This window comes from Lepisma saccharinum, chromosome 16 (assembly GCF_977018435.1).
Source record: "Lepisma saccharinum chromosome 16, izLepSacc3.1, whole genome shotgun sequence".
In the NCBI taxonomy this organism is placed as follows: domain Eukaryota; kingdom Metazoa; phylum Arthropoda; class Insecta; order Zygentoma; family Lepismatidae; genus Lepisma; species Lepisma saccharinum.
The window spans coordinates 41,978,655-42,000,708 of record NC_139244.1 but is presented as its reverse complement, the minus strand read 5'-3'; the positions used below and the strand labels follow the sequence as shown (position 1 = coordinate 42,000,708).

The following is a 22,054-nucleotide window of genomic DNA, read 5'->3' as shown; positions in this document are numbered from 1 at the left end:
AGGTTTGAGGCATGGCAGGTCCCCTTGGGATGGAGGGTAAATTTGCCAGTTGCCGTGTGCACCTGGAGAGTGTGAGAGGTAGTGAGGATGGGGCGGTTGCATTTATGGGCAGGGAGGTATTGGATGTGTGGTGAAGGAGTGTTGTGGACCAGGATGTTTTGGAGGTTGGTTGGGCATTTGAAAACCACTCTGGGTTTGTCGGGAAATATGTTTTTGGTTTCAGGATCACTGTGGAGAATTGGGAGAAGAGAGTGTAGTGTGTGCCTGATTTTGTTGAAAAAATTTTGAATTTTTCTACTGTCCGGTGAGTGTTTCCTTTTACCTTCTTTCATTTTTACTTAGCCCTTTTGGCCCTCCTTGCTTTTATCCATTATATGTGTGTGTGTGTGTGTGTATTTTTTCAGGAACCGAAAAAGCATCAACAATGGATTGTGTGCCCTAATAGACTAATAAAAGCACAGGAAAGTGATGTCTATGAAAATTACTTGCTGCAATATAACAACCGTTAATTTTGAAATACCGTCTATATACAGATGTTTCGCAAAAAAGTACCATTTTTAGAGATTCTATATATAGATCCACCCCAGGTATTGTGTTAATATTGTGGTGCTTCTCTGACTTTTACTCAATATATAAATGACCCTTTGCTCCTTTAGTGGCAAACACTAGGACATAATACATTTATTTTCAGACCACTTCTGATACGGAAATCCATAATACATACGATCCAATACCATAAGCATCTACACAGCAGTTCACAGGTTCTCCCACTTGTAACTATTCTCTGCTACCACTAATATTCTCTGTATCTCACACATTATAAACGAATGCTAAAGTAATAATAATATTAGTACCGAACCCCCTTCTTCTAATTACAGTTGTCAGACATGTCTTGGGAAATGCAAGATGTGGTAGCAAATTAATATACTGAAAGGAAGTACATACTTACTTATTTGCAAAACTTTTTTTAGTTAGTTAGTTAGTGAGCAATTAAGTAAATACAAAAAAGTCTTTCAGATAAGTATTTCTTTTCAGCATATTAATACAGTTGTCAAGTTGCACATACAAGATCTATATCAGCATCTCGCACATCTCAATATCTAAAAACCACCTGTCTCTTAGTAACTGAAATTGTAAAGGTTAGTCTGTAATTACCTTGTGAAATTTCAAAATTGCATCATTTACTAGAATTGACGTCATAACGCATGGCAAATAATCTGATTTAGTCCTAACATTCTAAATGTTCAACTACTCAATTATGCATAAGTGATATTTAGAACTTGTGAAAGAGTTTTCCTCAATGGAAGCCTGGAACATGGAAAATTGTTGGCATTGTTCGAACCAACACCTGGTATTGACTCTGCCATAATTTTTGTCCATTTATCTTAATTAATTTTCAATGTTGGTTATGTTTTCTTCCTGAAATAAATATTTATTATTTTCTATCTACAGTTTTGCTGTGTGGTATTTGTCAATTAAAAGCAGCAAACTTTCCATGCAAATCTTCCAGGCTAATGCCTAGTATTTACATGAAGATCAGAATGTTTAAATGGTTGCTATATTAAAAATTATTTTTTGCCATACTTTTTAGGTGCATAACTACTAATAATAAAGATTCTGCATTGGGTATAATTCAACCAAGATAAGGTACAAGCACTGTACCATGACGGCACAATTAAGGATGGGAGGTAGGGCCTTGCACATTCTTGATCTCTTCCACTTTGGAGGTGATTTGATCAGCACCATGCTCTGGCCACCTTTATCCCCAGGTAGCCATTGATTTGAGACTGGGTGAGCCCTAGAGCCGCATTATGCAGGGATAAAGCCAGAAAAATTTCGACCTTTGATCACCCACTCTGGGAATCACACCCAGGTCGCACATGCCCTATCGACTAGCCCACTGCAGTTAGTATAATTCATCCAAATTCTTGAATGGCATACATATATATATCTCCAGGCACAGGCTATCTACTTGCAGAAAGTAGCAAGTTCCTTCTCTATGAATCCACCCTATCTGAAAGAATGCTGCCAGAAAGGAAACCCTTTTTAAAATAATGTATGGTTTTATGTGACCAAAAAATTAGTTGACAATAACCGACACAACTATGATGCCATATGCCATCATTGAACATTCCACTCAGCCCTGGGTTTAATTGCCAATGGGGTTACATTACACATCTCCCATTTTAAGAAGCTGTAGGTCTATTTCTGATTAACTTTTCTGATCATAAAGTGAACTTGAAAAGAACAAACACAACCTAAGAATATTTTAAATGCTAATAATAAATGTAGTTAAATTAATTTTTTTAGTGTACTAGACTAACTAACTGTCCTCCTCCATAGCCGAGCAGGTTAAGGCGTTCACTCGTCTTGAGATCGTTCGCTGCGGGATGGCGTAGGTTCGAATCTGGCTCTGGTCGGAATTTATTCGGTCTACGTATAGGGCCGGTGGCAACCCACCATTGTGAGGAAATTGGGGAGCTCCGAATGAGTGAGCGGTAACCTGGTCGAGAAGACCTACAATGGCTCGGGGTTCATCGGGCTGACCACCCGTCACCCCAATACTGGTCTAAGATCTCCACGCTATAACAGGTGACGGAGGAACAGTGTGGGAGGGAGACCAGCAGTCGGTAGGTAAGCCAAGGCTCTCAAGGGCTGTCACGCTATGGGTTATTATTAGACTAACTAACTACACAACTGTCTAGCATTTTTAAACCTGAAGGTTCATAGCTGCAGCAACACAAGCCTTCAATCTGTCCCTATCCTGAGCAAGATCTATATACTCTTTTCCATCCCTACCAATTTCCCTTAGGTCCATCTCAACATTATCCCTTCATCTTCGTCTTGGTCTTCCTACTGGTCTCTTACCATCAGGTTCCCCAACAAGAATCCTGTAACTCCTCTTTCCTCTCCCATTCGTGCCACATGGCCTGCCCACCTAAGTTTTCTTGATTTAATCATTCTCATAATGTCTGCACACGAATACAAATTATGTACTTCTAAATTATGTAACCTTCTCCAGTCACCTGTATCCTCAACCCTTTTAGGCCCAAATATCTTCCTAAGGATCTTATTTTCAAATATTCTCAATTTATGTTCCTCTTTCAATGTAATAGACCAAGTTTCGCATCCATATAATATTACAGGCAAAATTACTATTTTGTATATTTTAACTTTTAATTTCTTAGATATTAAACGAGAAGACACAAGTAACATGCATTTCCTGAATTAAGCCTGCTTTTTATTTCCTCTTTAATATCATTATCATTTGTTAGTATTACTCCTAAGTACTTGAATTTGGAGACTCGTTCAAACGAGTTGTTATCAATAATTAGATTTTGATTATTATTTTTTAGTGTACTAGGGGATTCGAAATTATTCCTTTCGGATGCTAGAAAATTGAACTAGAACTGAATTCCTTTTTTAAGTGGACAGAATTAGAATTTGAAATAATTGTCTTTTGGATAGTGGCTTTCAAAATTCTGTATGTTTGGTTTGGTTTGACTTGGTGCACAGATAGGCTAATTAGAACTAAACCTTGTGACGTCCTGCTCTCATCATACAGTAATCAAAATTACGCAAAAGCGAACTATCGTTCACTTAGCATGAAATATGAAACAGAATGAAACAAACATGGTAAAAACATGAAATATAAATAAACACATAAACCAGTTTAATAGACAATTGTAAAGGCAATATATATGCATAAATTTTTGAATGCTTACTACCAAAGTAGAAAAAAAAGGAATGAAAGCATTAATTACCTTCAAAATTCACAACAAAGTCTATTAAAAAGAGGGAAAAAAAATTATTGGGTTTGATGATTTTGTAATGAACATCCCAAAAGTGAATCTGTCAAATCCACTGCTTCAAAGGGAGGATCTGTGTGGCAAACTACTTAGGGCTTAAGATGATAGACATGCACCTTCCGTATGGTATGTTGAGTATCAGGATCGACCAACAAAACGGTGACGGGACCAACCCTTTTGTGAACCTGAGGAGGACCTGTTGAGTTTCGGGTTCTTTCATTTCTTCAATTATCCGAGAAATGGAGTTAAGAATAAGACAGAATTTGTAACACAAACAAAAGTGTATAATTCAGGAACACAGTAACAGAACAAGTACAACAACTTACATATTGGTATAAATGAAAGAAGTCTCGTCACGAAGAACGGCTATGATATTGAGACATACATGAGAGAAGCAATACACAGACTGATAACAAGCAACGTTCAATAACCAGGTCTGGCATTCACTGTTGATGCAAATCAAGTCCGGCGTATATGTTTAATTGGTATACGACACTCTCCCCTCCCCCCCTTTGGTTAAAGAGACTCCTGTTTCATGGAGTTTGCCCATGGCGGTCATCTTGGTCTCTGTGATCTCCAAACCGGTTGATTGTCGCAGGTCGCACTAGATCTTCAGTAGCAGGTACTGGAGATAGTCCTCCTCTCTAACAAGCATTGGGTTGTTTCCGTGCAGTCGACTTTGATTTCGGACAAAGGTGTATTCTCCAACCTTGTCGGGATACCTCTTGATCTTCGTGAGATGAACAACAATCAGGTCATTATCTACAGTCACCTTCACCATCTTCCGGCCTATCAATTTAACAATTTCGCCGAATTTGTACTTGGACCCATGGCTGAATTGTTTCTTGTGACGTTCCACAAGTACCTTTTCCCCCGGTATAAACGGAACGGGACTAACAGGCTGATTCTTGGAACCATTTGATGTGTCAAAAGCGGAAATGTCTGTTCTTGGCCGAAACTTGAGCAAACGTTCTGCTGGACTATACCTGTGCACTGGAGTATTCCTTAATCTGCCTAAAAGCTCAAGAACGAACTTGTCCATCTCTCTCAACGTGATGCATGAACGATTTGAAAAGTTCTTTTCGAGTAAGTTCTTTACCACCCCAACATTCCTTTCAGCTAGACCATTTGATTGAGGGGTGTACGGTGCTGAGTGAAGAAGCTTGATATTCCTCTTTGAGCAATAACAGTTGAACTCTGAAGATGCAAATGGTTGGCCATTGTCTGTAACATAGGTTTTCGGATATCCAAAGCATGAAGAAAATTCATCTAAATAACCAATCATGGTGTCAAATTGCATATTCTTCACTCTTCATACAGATATACAATGAGAATAAGCGTCAACCAGCAACAGGAAATTCATGTCTGAGAAATGGAAGAAATCAAGATAAACATGCTCAAAAGGATGCGATGCAATAGGCCACGTTTCGAATCCGGTACCCGGTATGTTCGGCCTGTTATTGTATCGCAAACATGTGTCACATAAAGACGTAACCCTCTCAATATCTTCGTTCATCGTGTTCCAGAAGAACGATGAACGAGCTATTTCCTTCATTTGCATGTTCCCTGGTGGAATTTGTGCAACAGAGTTAGGACACTTTGGATACACGATTCAGGTACGACCAGTCTTTCACCCACAAAAATACATCCCTTCTGTATGTGGACATCATATCGCCTGTCGAATATTTTTCTGAGAGGATGACCTTTTGTTCTCCTGATGAATTGTGGCCATCTCCCTTGAACATATTCAAAGACTTTCGAAAGCTCAGGATCACGTTATGATTCCAGCGCAATGCGCGTCAACATCGAAGATTCAATAAGATTAAGGACAACCAGCTCAGCTGTCAACTGACATGCGAAATCATCATAATAATCATGAACTGGATCGTCTGCAACACAAATTCTAGACAGTGCATCAGCCAACTCAACATGAGGCGTGTAAACAGTTTTGAAGTCATATTCTTCCAATACTAACTTCCATCTGTTGATTCTGCTGATGGCTAAAGCAGGCAGGTTACTTCTAGGATCCAGCAGGTGAGATAAAGGTTTCGAGTCGGTGAACGCAACAAAATGTGGTCCAATGAGATACTTGTGAAAGTATTTGACTCCATGGACTAATGCAAGTGATTCCCTTTCTAATTGAGTGTAGTTCCTTTCCGCAGCGGATAAAGTACCGGCCATACACATGATAGGCTTTAGGATTCCGTTTATCTTGTGCATTATGGCTGCTCCCGTGGCGGTAGGAGATGCGTCCGACATCAGGTATAAGTCTTTATAAGGATCATATACTGTGCGTACTAAGTCCTTAGATAGCAGATCCTTGACATCCTGGAATTACTTCTGATGAACATCTGTCCATGACCAGCATACCCTATTCTTCAACAAATCACACAAATTGGCAACACAGTCAGCTAGGTTTGGCAGGTACGAAGCGTAATACGTGACCATACCGAGAAATGACTTCAATTCGCCAACATTAGTGGGTGGCTTACGTTGAATTATTTTATCAATGTTTTCTTTCAGAGGACGAATTCCCTCCTGTGAAAGAGAATGTCCCAGATACTTCACATTTTGCAAAAAGAACACAGACTTTTGTTCATTTATGCGGACGCCATAATCGGAGAAAAGATTCAGCACCTTTCGTTCGTTATCATTGCACTCCTCAAGAGTAACTCCTCCTACTAAAATGTCGTCTTGGAAAATGGAAACCTTGTCTACACCCATCAATATCTGCTCCATTGTGGCTTGGAAAATACCACTGGCAGAGTTTACTCCGAAGGGAAGCTTCAACTGTCTGAATAACCCGAATTCCGTGTTGAAGACAAGGACCTTCTGAGCCTGTAGAGATAGGCGTAACTAAAGGTAAGCCCTTCGAAGGTCAAATGAAATGAACCAACTACAACCAACCATCTTGTTGAAGAGGTCCTCTATTTTAGGTAACGGATGTCCCATCTTCCTAAGTTCTTGTAGGACACACATAGCCTTAATTCACCGTTTTTCTTATGAACAACAACAAGAGGAGAAGCTCACGATGATGATTTGATCGGTTCAATGACTCCGTCACTAACCAACTTCTGTAATTCATCCTTGACTGGTTCCTTAAGCGAGTACGGGACGTCGTAATATCTCTTGAACACTGGTGTAGCATCATCTTTCAATGGCAAGTTTATCTCGAAGCACTTGATCGACTTGGACATGTCACCATCAAAAGGTATAGGAAAATCTTTCCTTAGATTCGCAACCAGTTCCTTTATTGCTGATGATTCAATAGCAGTTGCAACCATCTGAGGAACATGTGAAACAAAAATGTTTCGCCATTCAGGCATGAAAATGTCAATCTAAGACAAACCCATAATCGCTCGATTCAATTTTGTCTTTACAACAATCATATCTAAGTTATGTTTCATTCCTTGAAATACAACTTCAACGTTAACTTTTCCTAAAACACCAAGAGTATTACCATTTGCTGCTTTCAAGATGATATGAAAATTGTGTATAGTGCAACCTCGCAATGAAGACTCAAATTGTCTACTGTCAATTAAAGTATAAACAGAACCTGTATCCACTAGGAATGGAATCTTAGAATTGTTGACTTGTAAGTCGATAAACAACGATCCCTGTGTATGCCAAACAGATTCACTTTCTTTAGTAACAAAAGTAGTGAAAATTTCTGGACACTGAGCGTTACATTGGATACCAGCGGCGCTGTAATCAACAAATTCGTTCTTAGATTTTTCTTCTTGAATATCTGTAAATTTGTGATCTATGGGAATGCACGGCACATTAAAATCTGAAAAATCAATGGATGATTCTTGGGTTATATGTTCGAAATTGCTGTGATTGTTTGGTACAATCGTAGGTTTTGAATTAGCTGGAATATTGATAGATCTTTCATTGATACCTGTGTTAAGCACAATGTTTGTGCTAGAAACCAATTTGTTTTTGTTAGAATTGTTATATTCTCTCTTCTTGCAGGCTGTTAAGAAATTATTTTTCTTTTTACAATATCTGCAAGTAGCCCCGAAAGCTTGTCATTTCCCGTTAGGATGAAGAGAATTACAATTACCACATGGTTTACCAGAATCATTGTTTAATTTGTTACCAATATTCCTTGTATCAGTTCTATTTTGTCTGATGTTCATTCGAAGATTGCCCTTGTACCTGTTTTGGATTTGCGAAGTGAATTCAGTCGGAGTTTCAGAATGTTCCACAGCATTCTTTGACTGACTTTGGTTAACAATTCCCTCATTTAATTCTAGCTCATTGAGATACATGGCCGTATCTATTGCCTTTTTCAAGGTCAAACAGGATCTGATAATAGTCTATTTCTAACATGCACACTTCTCATACCAAGAATAAATACATTGCGACACATTGAATCAATGAGATCACCAAAATCACATTTTGAGGCTTGCTCTCTGATTTGCACAATGAAATCAGGAATGCTTTGATTATCTTTCTGTTTAATAAGAAAGAACATATGCCTTTCAAGTACGAGATTCTTCTTGGGCTCATAATGGCGGATCAATGTTTGTTGAATTTGAGCAAGACTGAGCTCTGATATTGATTTAGGTTGTATGAGATTGTATAAATCAGCATACGTTCTGTGCCCTATTGCTGCTAATAGAACATGTTTAGCCTTATCATCGGGAATGTCTGAAGCTTTGCAGAATGCTCGAATCTATCGAAGTATTGTTTAATACTTTCCTGCTCCCTGCAAAATTCAGAAAATTGTGACAACTTTTGCATTGTGTACAGAGATTCTTACCTCCAAAAGACAGCTTGAAGAACAATCACAAGAAATATGTAAAATTACGAGAAGTAAGTATGAAATGAAGTTTCCAACTTCCTCGTAGCCATTGTTGAGTTTCGGGTTCTTTCAGTTCTTCAATTATCCGAGAAATGGAGTTAAGAATAAGACAGAATTTGTAACACAAACAAAAGTGTATAATTCAGGAACACAGTAACAGAACAAGTACAACAACTTACATATCGGTATAATAGAAAGAAGTCTCGTCAGGAAGAACGGCTATGATATTGAGACATACATGAGAGAAGCAATACACAGACTGATAACAAACAACGTTCAATAACCAGATCTGGCATTCACTGCTGATGCAGATCAAGTCCGGCGTATATGTTCAATTGGTGTACGACAGGACCCATCCATCATTCCTGCAATTTTGCAGAAACATGTCTAAGAGCATTACTGTGTTCAAAAACACGATAAAGTACAAGATCGCCCGACTTATACGAAACTGACACTCTTTTTGCGTCATACCTACGTTGACGAGAGTGCCATGTTTTGAGCAAATGCTGATAGGCCTCACCCCAACAGTGAGTGCGATCAGGAGAAGGTGGAGCAGCCAACTCCGACTCGGTTTGGACTTCCCTTAAAAAAATCATGGGGCCGTCAATGTCACGACCGAAGATCAGCTTAGAAGGACTCATATGAGTACTATCATGATAGGCGGTATTGAATGTGAAAGTGATGCTACTTAGATGAATATCCCACTTAGTATTGTCCTGCGAATGTTAGCAGATCAGAGATGATTTTAGATTTCTATGAATCTTTCCGCCAAAGAAGGATTTGGATAGTAAGCACTGGTATAAATATGGTGAACGTTAGACTCAAAAAGGAAGTTATTGAAGAGGTGTGAGCGAAAATATGACGCATTATCTGATACGAGCTCACAAGGAGCACCAAAGGTAAAGAATAACGCTCTCAATTTATCTATTATATGATGAGAAGCAGCCGAACGAATTGGATACAAAGAGACTCACTTAGGAAAGGCATAGACCACCACCAAGATGTATGTATGTCCTTTTGAGGAACGGACCAGTGGACCCACCAAATCAATGTACAGACTTCTCCATGGATGTCGAATGATCTCAGAAGAGAGTAAACCCTGGGGCTTATGTATAGCCAGCTTAGCCCGCTGACAAAGATCACAGGAGCGTACATAAGTACGTATATCAGAAACCGAACTTGGCGACCAAAAAAGGGAGGCAATCTTCTTTATAGTATTGTTCATGCCCAAATGTGATCCACCAACTGGAGTATCATGATAATAGCGACAGATCAAGTGTCGTAACACAGGAGGTAGGACAACCTGGGAAGAACCAGAACGAGGAGGTTGCCAGATCAAAAGATCCTGAAAAAGATGGTAATGCTGCACAGATTGATTTTCTTTCAATTTGTCACTTATTGAGGACAATGTAGAGTCCTGAGCTTGAAGAGCCGCAATATCAGCCTTATTAAATGGAATGATATGAAATTTTGGCGCCGCACCTGCCATATTTGTGAAAGATGAAGGAGGTAAAGAAAAATCATCCGGAGAATACACCCGAGAGAGACAATCTGCAACTGGATTTTTTTGCTGAATGAATGTGTTCAACATCATAAGAAAAATGAGAAAGGTATAACAACCAAAGACTGAATTTTCCAAACTGCTCAGGATGTTTGAGCAGCCAGGACAAGACCTGATTGTCAGTTTGCAAAGTAAAATATTTAGATGTTAAGTAAGTTTCGAATTTCTTAAAGTCAAAGAGAATTGCGCAGCATTCTGCTTCGTAAATAGATTGTTTGCGTTCTTGGTTCATACGTTTGCGTGAAGCAAAAGCAATAGGCCGGAGAGATCCGTCAGATTCAGGCTGATTAAGTGTGGCTCCAGATGCCAAGCTAGAAGCGTCAGTTTGTAAGACAAATTCCTTCGAAAAATCCGGAAGAACCATAGCCGTATGCGTAACAAGAGCAGCCTTAAGTTGGCCGAACTGAACTTGATCCTCTGAAGTCCACATAAATGGGGTATCCAAATAGTTCTTTTTGCGAAGCCAAGTAAAAAGCGGGCATAATAAGATAGAAGGCCCATAACCTGAGAAATACCCTTCTGACTCTTAGGAGGAGGAATTTCTTGTATAGCAGAAATGTGTTCGGGATCCATGATCATTTGACCATCTCGGATGATATAACCGAGATATTTAATCTCCGAAACCATCCATTTTGATTTTTCCAGATTTACCGTAAGACCAGCCTCACGAAGTGCACAAAGGATTTCCTTCAGGTGTTGCAAATGTGTATGAACGTCAGGAGAATAAATAAGCAAATCATCTGAATAGTTCAAAAGAAACCTGTATTTAAATTTGCCCAAAATCTCATCCAGAGCACGGGTCAACATTTGAGTACCCAAATTGATACCAAACGGAACGTGCCTATATCGATGTTGGCCAAACGACTTGACAAAAGCTGTCAAATCCTTACTCTTGCCGTCTAGTCACCAAAAAGGCAGGGCTAGCGTAAGGACTCCGACAAGCCTCTATGATACCCTGTTTCTGCAAATCCTCGATTTGAGATCGAAGGATTGCAGTCTGTACCGGATTTAATTGAAAAGGTTTGGCCCGAAATGGAATATCTGAAACAACCGGTATAGAAACCAAAGCGAGAGTACATGCACCCACCTTATCAGTAACTTCTTCTTCTTGAGGCGCTACAACTTGATGTATTGAAAGTTTTGGCCTTCTCAACAACATCTCTCCACTTTTTCCTATCCTGGATGCTCTTCGTCCAATTCTTTACTTTCATGTCTTTCAAATCTTGAATTACTTCATCTTCCCATCGTTTCTTTGGCCTGCCTACGGCTCGTGTCCCAAGTGGTTTCCATTTATATATTTCTCTTACTAATCTTTCATCAGACATTCTATTTACGTGCTCAAACCATCTTAGTCTTTGTGATTTTATGAAATTTATGATATTTTCATTCCTGATTAACTTGTTGAGTTCTTCGTTGGTTTGTATTCTCCAATTTCCATCAGGTTCTTTCAGAGATCAATAAATTCTTCTTTAAATTTTTCCTTTCGAATATTGAGAGTTTCTGTTTACAGGAGTCTTTGAGGGTCCAGGTTTTGCATGCATATGTGATTATGGGTCTTATTATGCTATAATAAAGTCTCAGTTTCTCAGATTTAGATATTAGTTTGCTCTTAAATAGAGCTAAGTTGGCAAAGTATGCTTTACTACCTAGAATAATTCTCTCTCTAATTTCTTCTTCAATTGTATTGTTGCCATTTACAACTGATCCAAGATATTTGAAAGATCTCACTTCTTCTATTCTCTCATCATTTATAATTAGGTCTTGTAATCTGCTTTTGCCTTTTATACATCTGAGATATTTAGTTTTCTTCATATTAGTTACGAGACCCATTTTCAAAGCTTCACGTTTTAGTTGTTCAAATGTTTCTATTAATGTCTTTTTTGTCCTTGCTGTTATAAGGATGTTATCGGCATATGCAATACATTTTGATATGTTTCCTCTCCATTCCATCTGTTTCAATACAGAGTCTATCACTATATTAACAGAGTTGCAGATAAGGGATCACCTTGCTCGACTCCACATTCTACTTCGAATTCTTCACTCAGTTCCCGTTTATTTTGACTCTTCATTTATTGTTGGTTAATGTTAACATAATTAGTCTAATTAGTTCAGATTGTACTTCATATGATTTTAAAGCATCTATTACTTTGTTCCTGTGCACTGAGTCAAATGCATGGGTAAAATCTATAAACAAGTTACAGAGTCCAATATTATATTCATAGCTCTTTTCAAAAATCTGTCTTAGTATGAATATATTATCTATAGTTGATATGTTGGCTCGGAATCCCATTTGATATTCGTCAAATTTGTATTCAGTGCTTTCCAATAGCCTTTTATTTAGTATTATAGCCAGTATTTTATATGCAATGTTTAGGAGTGTAATTGGTCACAATTTAATGTACACTATACCTACATTCCATTGAGTTGGTAAATTTTCATCATTCCATACATTAAAAATCAGCTTGTGCAACTTCTGTTTCAATGTTCTCCCTCCATTTTTAATTAATTCTGGAGAGATGCTGTCTGATCCTGCAGCTTTTTGTTTTTAGATTTTGTATTATGTGGATTATTTCATTCCACGATGGAGGATGTAGTTCTTGTTGATTATTGTCATTCTGTTCTATTGGTGCCTGCATACCTGTTGTTACATTATTATTAAGAATCTTTCTAAAGTATTCCTTCCATCTATTTAGGACTAGTGCTTTTTCTGCGATGATGTTACCTTCTGTATCTTTACACATCATTGGCGATACTGTTTGCTGTTGTTTAAAGGATTGTATCTCTCTGAAAAATTTTCTTGTCTCATTTTTCTTATAATTAATTTCAATTTGTCTCATTTTATCAGTCAACCATTTCTTCTTCTTCTCTCTACACATTTTATTAGCTTCTTTCCTTTTTATATTATATATTTCTTGGCTGGCCCTGGTCTTTATTTGCATTTCTCTCCTTGCTTTGTTCTTTTCTTGAATAATCCTTCTGCAATCTTCATCCCCCCATTCATTTCTGGGGATTTTTCTTTCTTTTTGTATAACTTCTTTAGCTGCTTCATTTATCGCAGTTTGTATGTTACCCCATTCTTCATTAACATCTTTGCTTCCCTGGAGATTTTTCGATTTTTCATGTAATACTGCTTGATATTCCTTCATTTTATTCGGGTTTTGCAGGTTTGATTTATCCTATTTGCTATTTGGCGAGGATTTTAACTTATACATTGCAGGGATAGTCTGTTTTAGGACCTTATCAGTAACTACATGTAATACATGTATATACCATTAACCTGATGTGAGGACAAAGGTGAATCCACTAAGGAACAATCCAAGGACACACCATCCTCAAAAAATGGAAAGGGAATTAATTTATTTTCAAAGGAGATAGTGGCCTTAGTATGTAAAAAAAATCCATACCTAAGATTAAGGGAAAAGGGAGTGAATCGGAAATCCAAAAGGGCCATTTCCAAGTTAAATGATTTATTTTGAGTGAAACCTGGAAATAAGAGGTCAATGTAAAAGAATGATTAGTCACATCATGTAAATCAATAGTTTTATCAGAATATACAGGACCATGTCGTTGAAGCTGATAGAAAAAGGTCGAAGACACAATGGAAACCAAACAAGCGGTGTCTAAAAGAGCCAAAAATGGTTGACCATTGAGAAGGACCTGAATAGTGGGGGTTGAATGCCCTTCGGATAAAAATGGAAGATCAGTATGAATGAGCACTGGTTGCTCCTCCGTTATAGAAGAGGATAAAGATGTAGGAGCAGATAAGGGTGGAGCGTCATCTGCAGAAAGGTGTATGGCAGGCATTCCCAAAGAATTCAATTTGGGGGTTTGAAATAATGTACCCGAAAGTTCAGGATGAACTGACTGTAAGTTGGACGAAGGTTCAAGTTTTGATTAAGCCACTTCAACGTGGGTTGCCAGATAGTTTGAGCCAGCATCAACAATTCTTTTATCGTTTTGGGACGTGGTTGGCCAAGAAGAATATAATGGGCGGGAAACCCTATACCTTCCAAAAAAACATCTATTAAAGGATTGTCAGACCACTCCATAGCCAAAGTTTGACATCATAAATATCCCGAACAAAGCTGTATAAACTTTCCGTTGGATGTTGTAAACGATAAAGAATAGAATTCTGAAAAGGCTGTAAGATAGAAAAAGGGATTAATCTGTTCCCCACCATAGCCTTAAACACTGTAAACGCTGTAAAATACCTTCCATCCATGTATCATGCAACGGATTTCCCGTCCTCGGTACAGCCAACAAAAGAAGTCTCGATATCTAATAAATCCAGAGAAACAATCTTATGGATAGTAGACAGGAAAAAAAAAGAGAAGAAACATCTTTGCCCGTAATGGAACAACAGTCCTTCAAAAGGTGAGTTATAGTATTGAGACGAACATGTTCAGTAACTGAGGTCTGGTCACGAGGAAACATGAGACCGTGCAAAATATCTACCGAAGATGGAGGAGGAGGCGATAAACGTGGAGGCACATCAAAGGTCATATTATAACAGCCAAAAAGAAGAATGAAAATAGTACCTATATATGGCACACTCAAAAACATAAATGCAACAATCTTCTTGAAAGGGGCCAGGCTTGACGAAAGAAATATAGGAAACATTTTTTGGTACACCCTGTAGATAAAGCTTACGCTTCTTACTTGCAAAATTAATCAATTAAGAGTTCATAACATGTAGAAATGAATTTCAATAAAGAGTCATGGAAAAAAACCGGGCTATGCTGGCAAAATATTTGTGACATCCTGCTCAGGCACAAAAATGTATGTTACTCCTTAACAAGCCAATGAAACATGGGTCAAGTCAAGCTTGTAAGGATATGCAAGCAAAAGCAAAAAGAATGCATAAACAAAAGCACAGAGCCGAAGCTTGCTTATCACACAGAGCGAAGATACTTTAAACGTATACCTAAAAATACAAAAACTTCTTATTATCTTTCTATGTTATTAGAAGCTTTCATTATGTATGTCACTCTATACACATTATGTAAATTAAACGTATGTATGTTGTATTCATACACGGAAGTACGTCTGCAACAGAGGGACACAAGCACCACTTATTGAACCAGTTTCATGACATGTGGGGCGTGAGCACCTAATTGCCAATCAGAGAAAGCACTATATGCATAACTACTACCTGCAACCAACTACTGATGTACTCAAGTTTCTTTTATGTTGCTTTTCAATAAGAGAACAGAAATTCATTAACAAGAACAACACGTTTTATTTTACGTAGTCATTGTTTTAGATTTGTACAAAATGCGTAACAACTTTTTAACATGCATTAGAATCGTCGAGTAGGGACAATTTCATTTTACCATTCTTACGTATTTTAGTCTTTGGTATATTTGTATCGCATCAAATAGCATCATATTCAAACATCACAAAATGCGTAACATGTGTGGGCTCAAATTTATGTACATGCCGCAGACAATTAAATAATTACTAGAATATTTGCATTCTTGCTATGTCACAAAGACTGGAATGTTCTTGTAACATTTGCACTTTAGAATTCATGTCTCTCGTGAACAACAAATATACATGTACTCATATCAATGATTATATTTATATGAAATAATACTCATTAATGCTACTTGGAGGTGATTAATGGGGTTAATTGAAAATCTAGGTTAACCTCTTGACTGGGTAATTTCCTCGTCGAAAGCCCAATCTGCCCTGGGAATTTTTGTTGATAAATTGATGAATTTCGTAAACCAATATTTTAGTTAATATTTCTGTGCTCCATGGCATACCATTTAGGTATTGTTTATTCTTTTATTGGTTCTTGTTGTACTTTTTTACAATATGCGAGATTTACAACTACAGTGATTACAATTACAATGTTTACAATTGTAATGGTTACAAAAGGAATGTTTATATTTAGTTCGGTTTAAAATCATCTATGTTTTTACAATGTCGAGATTTCAAATGAAATGTTCACAAATATATTGTTTACAATTATAAAGTTACAATGTTTACAATTACAATGCTTTCAAATACAATAGTTACACCTAAAATAGTTCATAGTTTTAAACTTTTGTCAGTGTGATATGCACGAAAACATGGCACAACGCACAGAGCTTTTTCACAGTCAGGGCACCAATACGATGTTTCCTTTCTTTTTCCATTGCTCCAACATACAACACATCTTCTTGTAGGGTACTTTTTAGAAGTTGCAGGCAGCGTGTCTGGAAAACATCGTCGCATGAGTCGACTTGGTGCTGGACTTCTAGACGGACGGCCCCTGCTGGCAGACTTCTGTACCCCACCAGATGAGGATAAGTTTTCAGCTAATACCATGAGAAAATCAAGCCTACACAATTGTCCACCATTTTTCTTGTATAATATAAAGGCATTCAGGCACACAAGATCAAGTAAATAGCGGAACATCTTCTGATAATATTTCTTCAAACGCTCTCTAGCCATTGTGTAGATGCCAATTTGACCATCATTTTTATCTACGCCTCCCCTGTTTTTGTTATAATCAAGTACAACAGATGGTTTCTGTACAATTCCTTTTCTTGATGTTACATTTTCCATGCTGTCATCATGAAATGTGCTGACCAGTGTAACATCCCACTTGTCTTTCCATTTCATGATCATCTGTTTACCTTGAAATGCTGCCTCTGTTTCTCCTTAATTCAATCTGGCACTCCTCACTGACAGAGGGAACTCCTTTCTGTTGGTTCTCATTGTCCCAACATCATCAGTGTTTCGAGCACATAATGTGTCAATTAGTTTGGGACTGGTGTACCAGTTGTCCAGGTACAGGCAATATCCCTTGTCAAGCAAGTGATTGGCAAGTTCCAACACAATTCGTGAAGAAGTTAGTTCACCAGGATGTCTTTGTCCATAATCAGTGTCCTTTCCAGTGTACACTACGAAATTCCACACATATCCTGACTTGCTTTCACAGAGCTTGTACACTTTCATTCCAAAGCGACTTCTTTTTGAAGGGATGTATTGCTTCCATCCCAGTCGCCCTTTCCAGAGAAGAAGCGATTCATCGACACATATGTTTTGTTCAGGAGTGTATACAGATGAAAATTTTGTCTTTACATGGTCAAAAATAGGATGAATCTTGTACAGCTTTTTGTTGTGCATAAGGGGATCAAATTTAGAATTATCAGTAAAATGGAGGAACTTCAGAAGCAAATGAAATCTCTTTTCACTTATAATTTCTAGAAAATATGGTGTAATAATAGAAACACGTTTAGAAAAATACATGCCATTCTCTGGTTTGTGAACAATTCCTTGCAATAGCAACAAACCAATCAGAGTTCTTATTTCGTCTTTATTTGTATCAACCCAGTCTCTTGCTCGAGACCGAGCCTTCAAGTTGGGATGCGCCAACAAAAACTGACTCGCATACGTATTTGTTTGCTCGGCAATCAACTGACACATATCACTGCCTATAAATGTGTCAAAGTACTCTACAACGTCTTTTTCATCATCAAATTGAACATGCAAACCACTTACTGCAACAAATGGAAACTTTGGTCTAACTCCTCCGTTACTTACGAAACTCTTTGATGTCTGTCCCATTTACAGGATGCACCTCACTGCTGGAATAATCGTTATCTGAACTGCACCAGCCATCATTACTAGATTCACCCGAAAACTCTTCCGATTCATCGTCACAATCCAATATATCTCGGATTTCCTCAGCAGGAAAAACACGCCGTCGCTTCCGATTTGCCTGAGCCATTATTGCATACGCGATAGAACTGAACGTCGGGCTGTGTTCGTTGCTTCCCGCTAACTCTAACAGTTACAACAGTCTGGAAGTCAGAGCCATCTGGTGAAACAAAGAAGAAAGTAATTTTACGAAGTATCTCGTCATACACAACAGATATCAGCAGTAAGAACATGAGAACGTAGTATCTCGTCATGCTCATTATAAATCAGTAGAGCCAGAACGGAGTATTACATCATACCCAGTTAAGAGGTTAAGAAAGCTTTGCCTGCATTGAACTACGTCATACTGCCTGCACATACTTGTTACGTAAGCTTCACACAAAGTTTCAAAACGTTTGACAAATGCCCAGATATTTTCTCGTGCATTTACATTCAAAGTTTCTCGATATTTTTTTTCTTTTTTAATAAGATGCGTGCATGCAATAATATACAGGGTGACTGGTAATTAGATGTATTCCCTGAAAGGGGTTAAAGTAGAGACAATTTGCAATAAATTTGACCATATGATACCCTGTCCGAAAATTAGTAGTTTTCGAGATAATCGAATTTCAATTGTTTTTTTAAAAAATGACAATTTTCCACATAAAAAGATGAATTGAGAAAAAACTGCTTATTGTATGGAACTTATTTCAGCGTTTTCTGATAGCTAATAAATAAGTGGTTCATTAAAAAAAAAAAGTTTTTCCCAAATAACAATCACATGTAAGTAACGGGTGGGTCTAAACTTACAAGTGATGATAAAAAAATGCATTCTTAGTTTACTTGGCAACATAATAACAAAAATGGTATGACACGAAGCGTACAAATTACTTAAATTACTTCCTTGTGACATCTGCTATCCAGCAAGGTACAAATGTTGCTAACATTCACATTTGTGTACAAGAAATAATACTTCATTCATCTTCATGTGAATGGAATCAATGAACAATACAATTAAAGAACATTACACGTCTTGATCAAAGTGGGCACCTCCGTTACGAATGCAGGCATGCAGGGTTTTACGGACATTTGGTCTCTTAACTCGTGATGTGATGGTGTCCTTGATGTGTTGACCAGATGTTAAGATCCTCTCCCTGAGCTTTTCTTGCGAGTTTATTGGTGTCTTGTCATGTGGCTCCAAATGTAAAAGTCACAAGCCATCAAATCGATCGGGGGATCGAGCTGGGCAGTCATCATGCTGATAAATCATGTCACGTCTTGTAGCTAGAGGCACATCCTCCAACAACATTGCCATCCCGTTCCTCAAAAAATGTTCATAAGTGATACCATTTAAGATTTGGGGCAGGAAAAATGGCTCGATCAAATGATTGTTGATTACGCCCATCCATACTTCTGCCTGGGCGTGCGACAGTGGCTGGATGAATATTACCCAAAGAAATTGATTGACCGAGGCAGCCCGATTCCCTGGCCAGCTCGATCCCCCGATTTGCACCCTTGTGACTTTTACATTTGGAGCCACATGACAAGACACCGGTAAACTCGCAAGAAAAGCTCAGGGAGAGGATCTCAACAGCTGGTCAACACATCAAGGACACCATCACATCACGAGTTAAGAGACCAAATGTTCCTAAAACCCTGCGTGCCTGCATTCGTAACGGAGGTGCCCACTTTGATCAAGACGTGTAATGTTCTATAATTGTATTGTTCATTGATTCCAGTCACATGAAGATGAATGAAGTATTATTTCTTGTACACAAATGTGAATATTAGCAACATTTGTACCTTGTTGGATAGCAGATGTCACAAGGAAGTAATTTAAGTAATTTGTACGCTTCGTGTCATACCATTTTTGTTATAAATACGTTGCCAAGTAAACTAAGAATGCATTTTTTTATCATCACTTGTAAGTTTAGACCCACCCGTTACTTACATGTGATTGTTATTTGGGAAAAACTTTTTTTTTAAATGAACCACTTATTTATTAGCTAACAGAAAACGCTGAAATAAGTTCCATACAATAAGCAGTTTTTTCTCAATTCATCTTTTTATGTGGAAAATTGTCTTTTTTTAAAAAAACAATTGAAATTCGATTATCTCGAAAACTACTAATTTTCGGACAGGGTATCATATGGTCAAATTTATTGCAAATTGTCTCTACTTTAACCCCTTTCAGGGAATACATCTAATTACCAGTCACCCTGTATATATTACGTGTTGTACACTTCGTTGAAATTTTAGATTTTGACACTTGAGAGAACATTTTGATAGTTCGTGGGAACAAGGGCACGCAATAGTTTAGCTATAACTCACAGTCTATTTTGCTTAGCATTTTTATCGTGAGAAAGAACAAGGGAACGAAGGATTGGTGAAGTTCACTTTATGTTGCACTATTTTGCACTCGCCCAATTATCACTGAGGTCAAATAAGAATCTATTTTCAACGTACCTGTATTCTTATGCAATTTTGGTTTACCACAAACCTTTTCCTTTCATCGTAAACGTCCATATCCTGCTAACAATGTATTTAGATGCACGCGCATTTACGCAGATTGCATATGGCTACCCGACTTCTTCCTCAGCAATTCAACAGGTCGTGCACGTTAACAAGTTAACACGTTAACAAGTATGCACGACCGAGCAGCTGTTGCAGCATGTTGTTCCCAGTCTCTATGTTCCCGGCCAAGTGTGGGGAGGAAAAACAGTTAATTTTTTTCTACGTACAAAGGTAGTATCGAAAAGCACCGCTAGGAGGTAGATAAAGTCAAAGAGCAAGCCAAGCAAAGCTGCCATCTGGTGGCAATTCAGAGAACCAGATCAAAAAATCGAGAAGCTTCACCAAATGAGTGTAATGAATTTTGATGTCCGAAGGAAATCGCAAAAATTCATTACAACCTATAATTTAAAATGGGATGTGAACCATATGCCTCCACCGGATATCGAACCTGGGACCCCTTGTTGTTACAAGTGATGACATTACCACTATGCCATCAACAAACTTGTTATTAAGTGAGCAAACAATTACAATTCTGTCCTGCAGAATTTGAAAGGAAGGGGGAAAGGAAACACTCCACTTTAGAGTTGAATAGCCAAACTGTCCCTTAGTTGAAGACTTAACGTCAAACCCTGAACTAATACACACATGGTCTTTTCTTTCAGAGTTTGAATGAAGCTTTTAACACTTTCAATTCTGTTGATTTTACCTACTTTTCTCCTCTGGATATAATCTTACTAACTTTCTACAACTTCTGCAATAAGGAAAACTTGTATTGTGAAGAATGGTTATGCAGTCTGACAAACCCTATTGGAATGAGGGACTTCTTTGGTAATGTTCTTTCCTAATATAAAATTGAATAATCCCTTTTTTTTCCACTGTAGATATGAGACATTTTGGGTACTACTTCATCATTGGATGAAATTTAGTACGCATTAGGTAGCATAATAGGCTGAGGCAGTGGTAGTGTAGTGCTGATTACACCACACCCATTCACAATGTGTGTTATTCATTTTCTCCTTGTAATTTATTGTCACTGATTGTGAAAAGCATAATATACACATTCAAAATGTTGGATATAAATGCCAACATAACTGGCTGGTAACCCAAATGAGTGAGTGAATTAGTTATTTTTGTTGCTTTTTTGCCACACTTGGCTAATTGTGAGGATGAGGATGACTGATGAAATTGATGAAGGGACACTCACAAACAACACCCATGCCGGGATTCCTGGCATTGTAGTGCACTGTGCTGACTGGTAACCCGAGCACCTATTTGCATGAATATTTGCCAATTCCGATTCAAATTATCTTGTCATTACAATAATTTTTTCTTCCTTTTTGAAGTACTTTATTTATTGAGCAAAGCTGATAGAAATGTATGTATTTTTATTGATTACTGCCAACATGAAGTCTTGGATTTCTCAAAAATTTAAATTAAAGTAAGTAATTACATGTTAGAACATGACACTTTTATACCCATATACAGAGTGGCCAATACAGAACTATACCCAACGAAGCAAAGAGTGTTAGTCAAGTACATCTGTAACTTACATGTTGGGCAAATACAGTCACAAGAGTGCCACACGCTCCACTGCTCAGACCAGATGTTGGAAGTGGCCTTTTCTGCATTGAGGCATCACATGTCAGTTTTTCTCAGAATGTTTCGAAATGTAGCTTGAAACTACTGGTGTGTAATTTCACAACTGCAGCTAAGATTTTGAAACTCTTG

General features: G+C 37.9%; 1 protein-coding gene across 2 annotated transcripts in view; it reads left to right on the top strand.

The window, feature by feature from the left end:
• The window catches only part of LOC146000434 (uncharacterized), a 127,885-nt gene that overhangs the window by 47,249 nt on the left and 58,582 nt on the right, over nucleotides 1–22,054 (top strand). For both annotated transcript variants that reach the window (XM_083138057.1, XM_083138056.1), the window contains one exon: nucleotides 20,989–21,154. In XM_083138057.1, coding sequence (XP_082994183.1) covers nucleotides 20,989–21,154 — 166 coding nt within the window. The remainder of the gene's footprint in view (nucleotides 1–20,988; nucleotides 21,155–22,054) is intronic.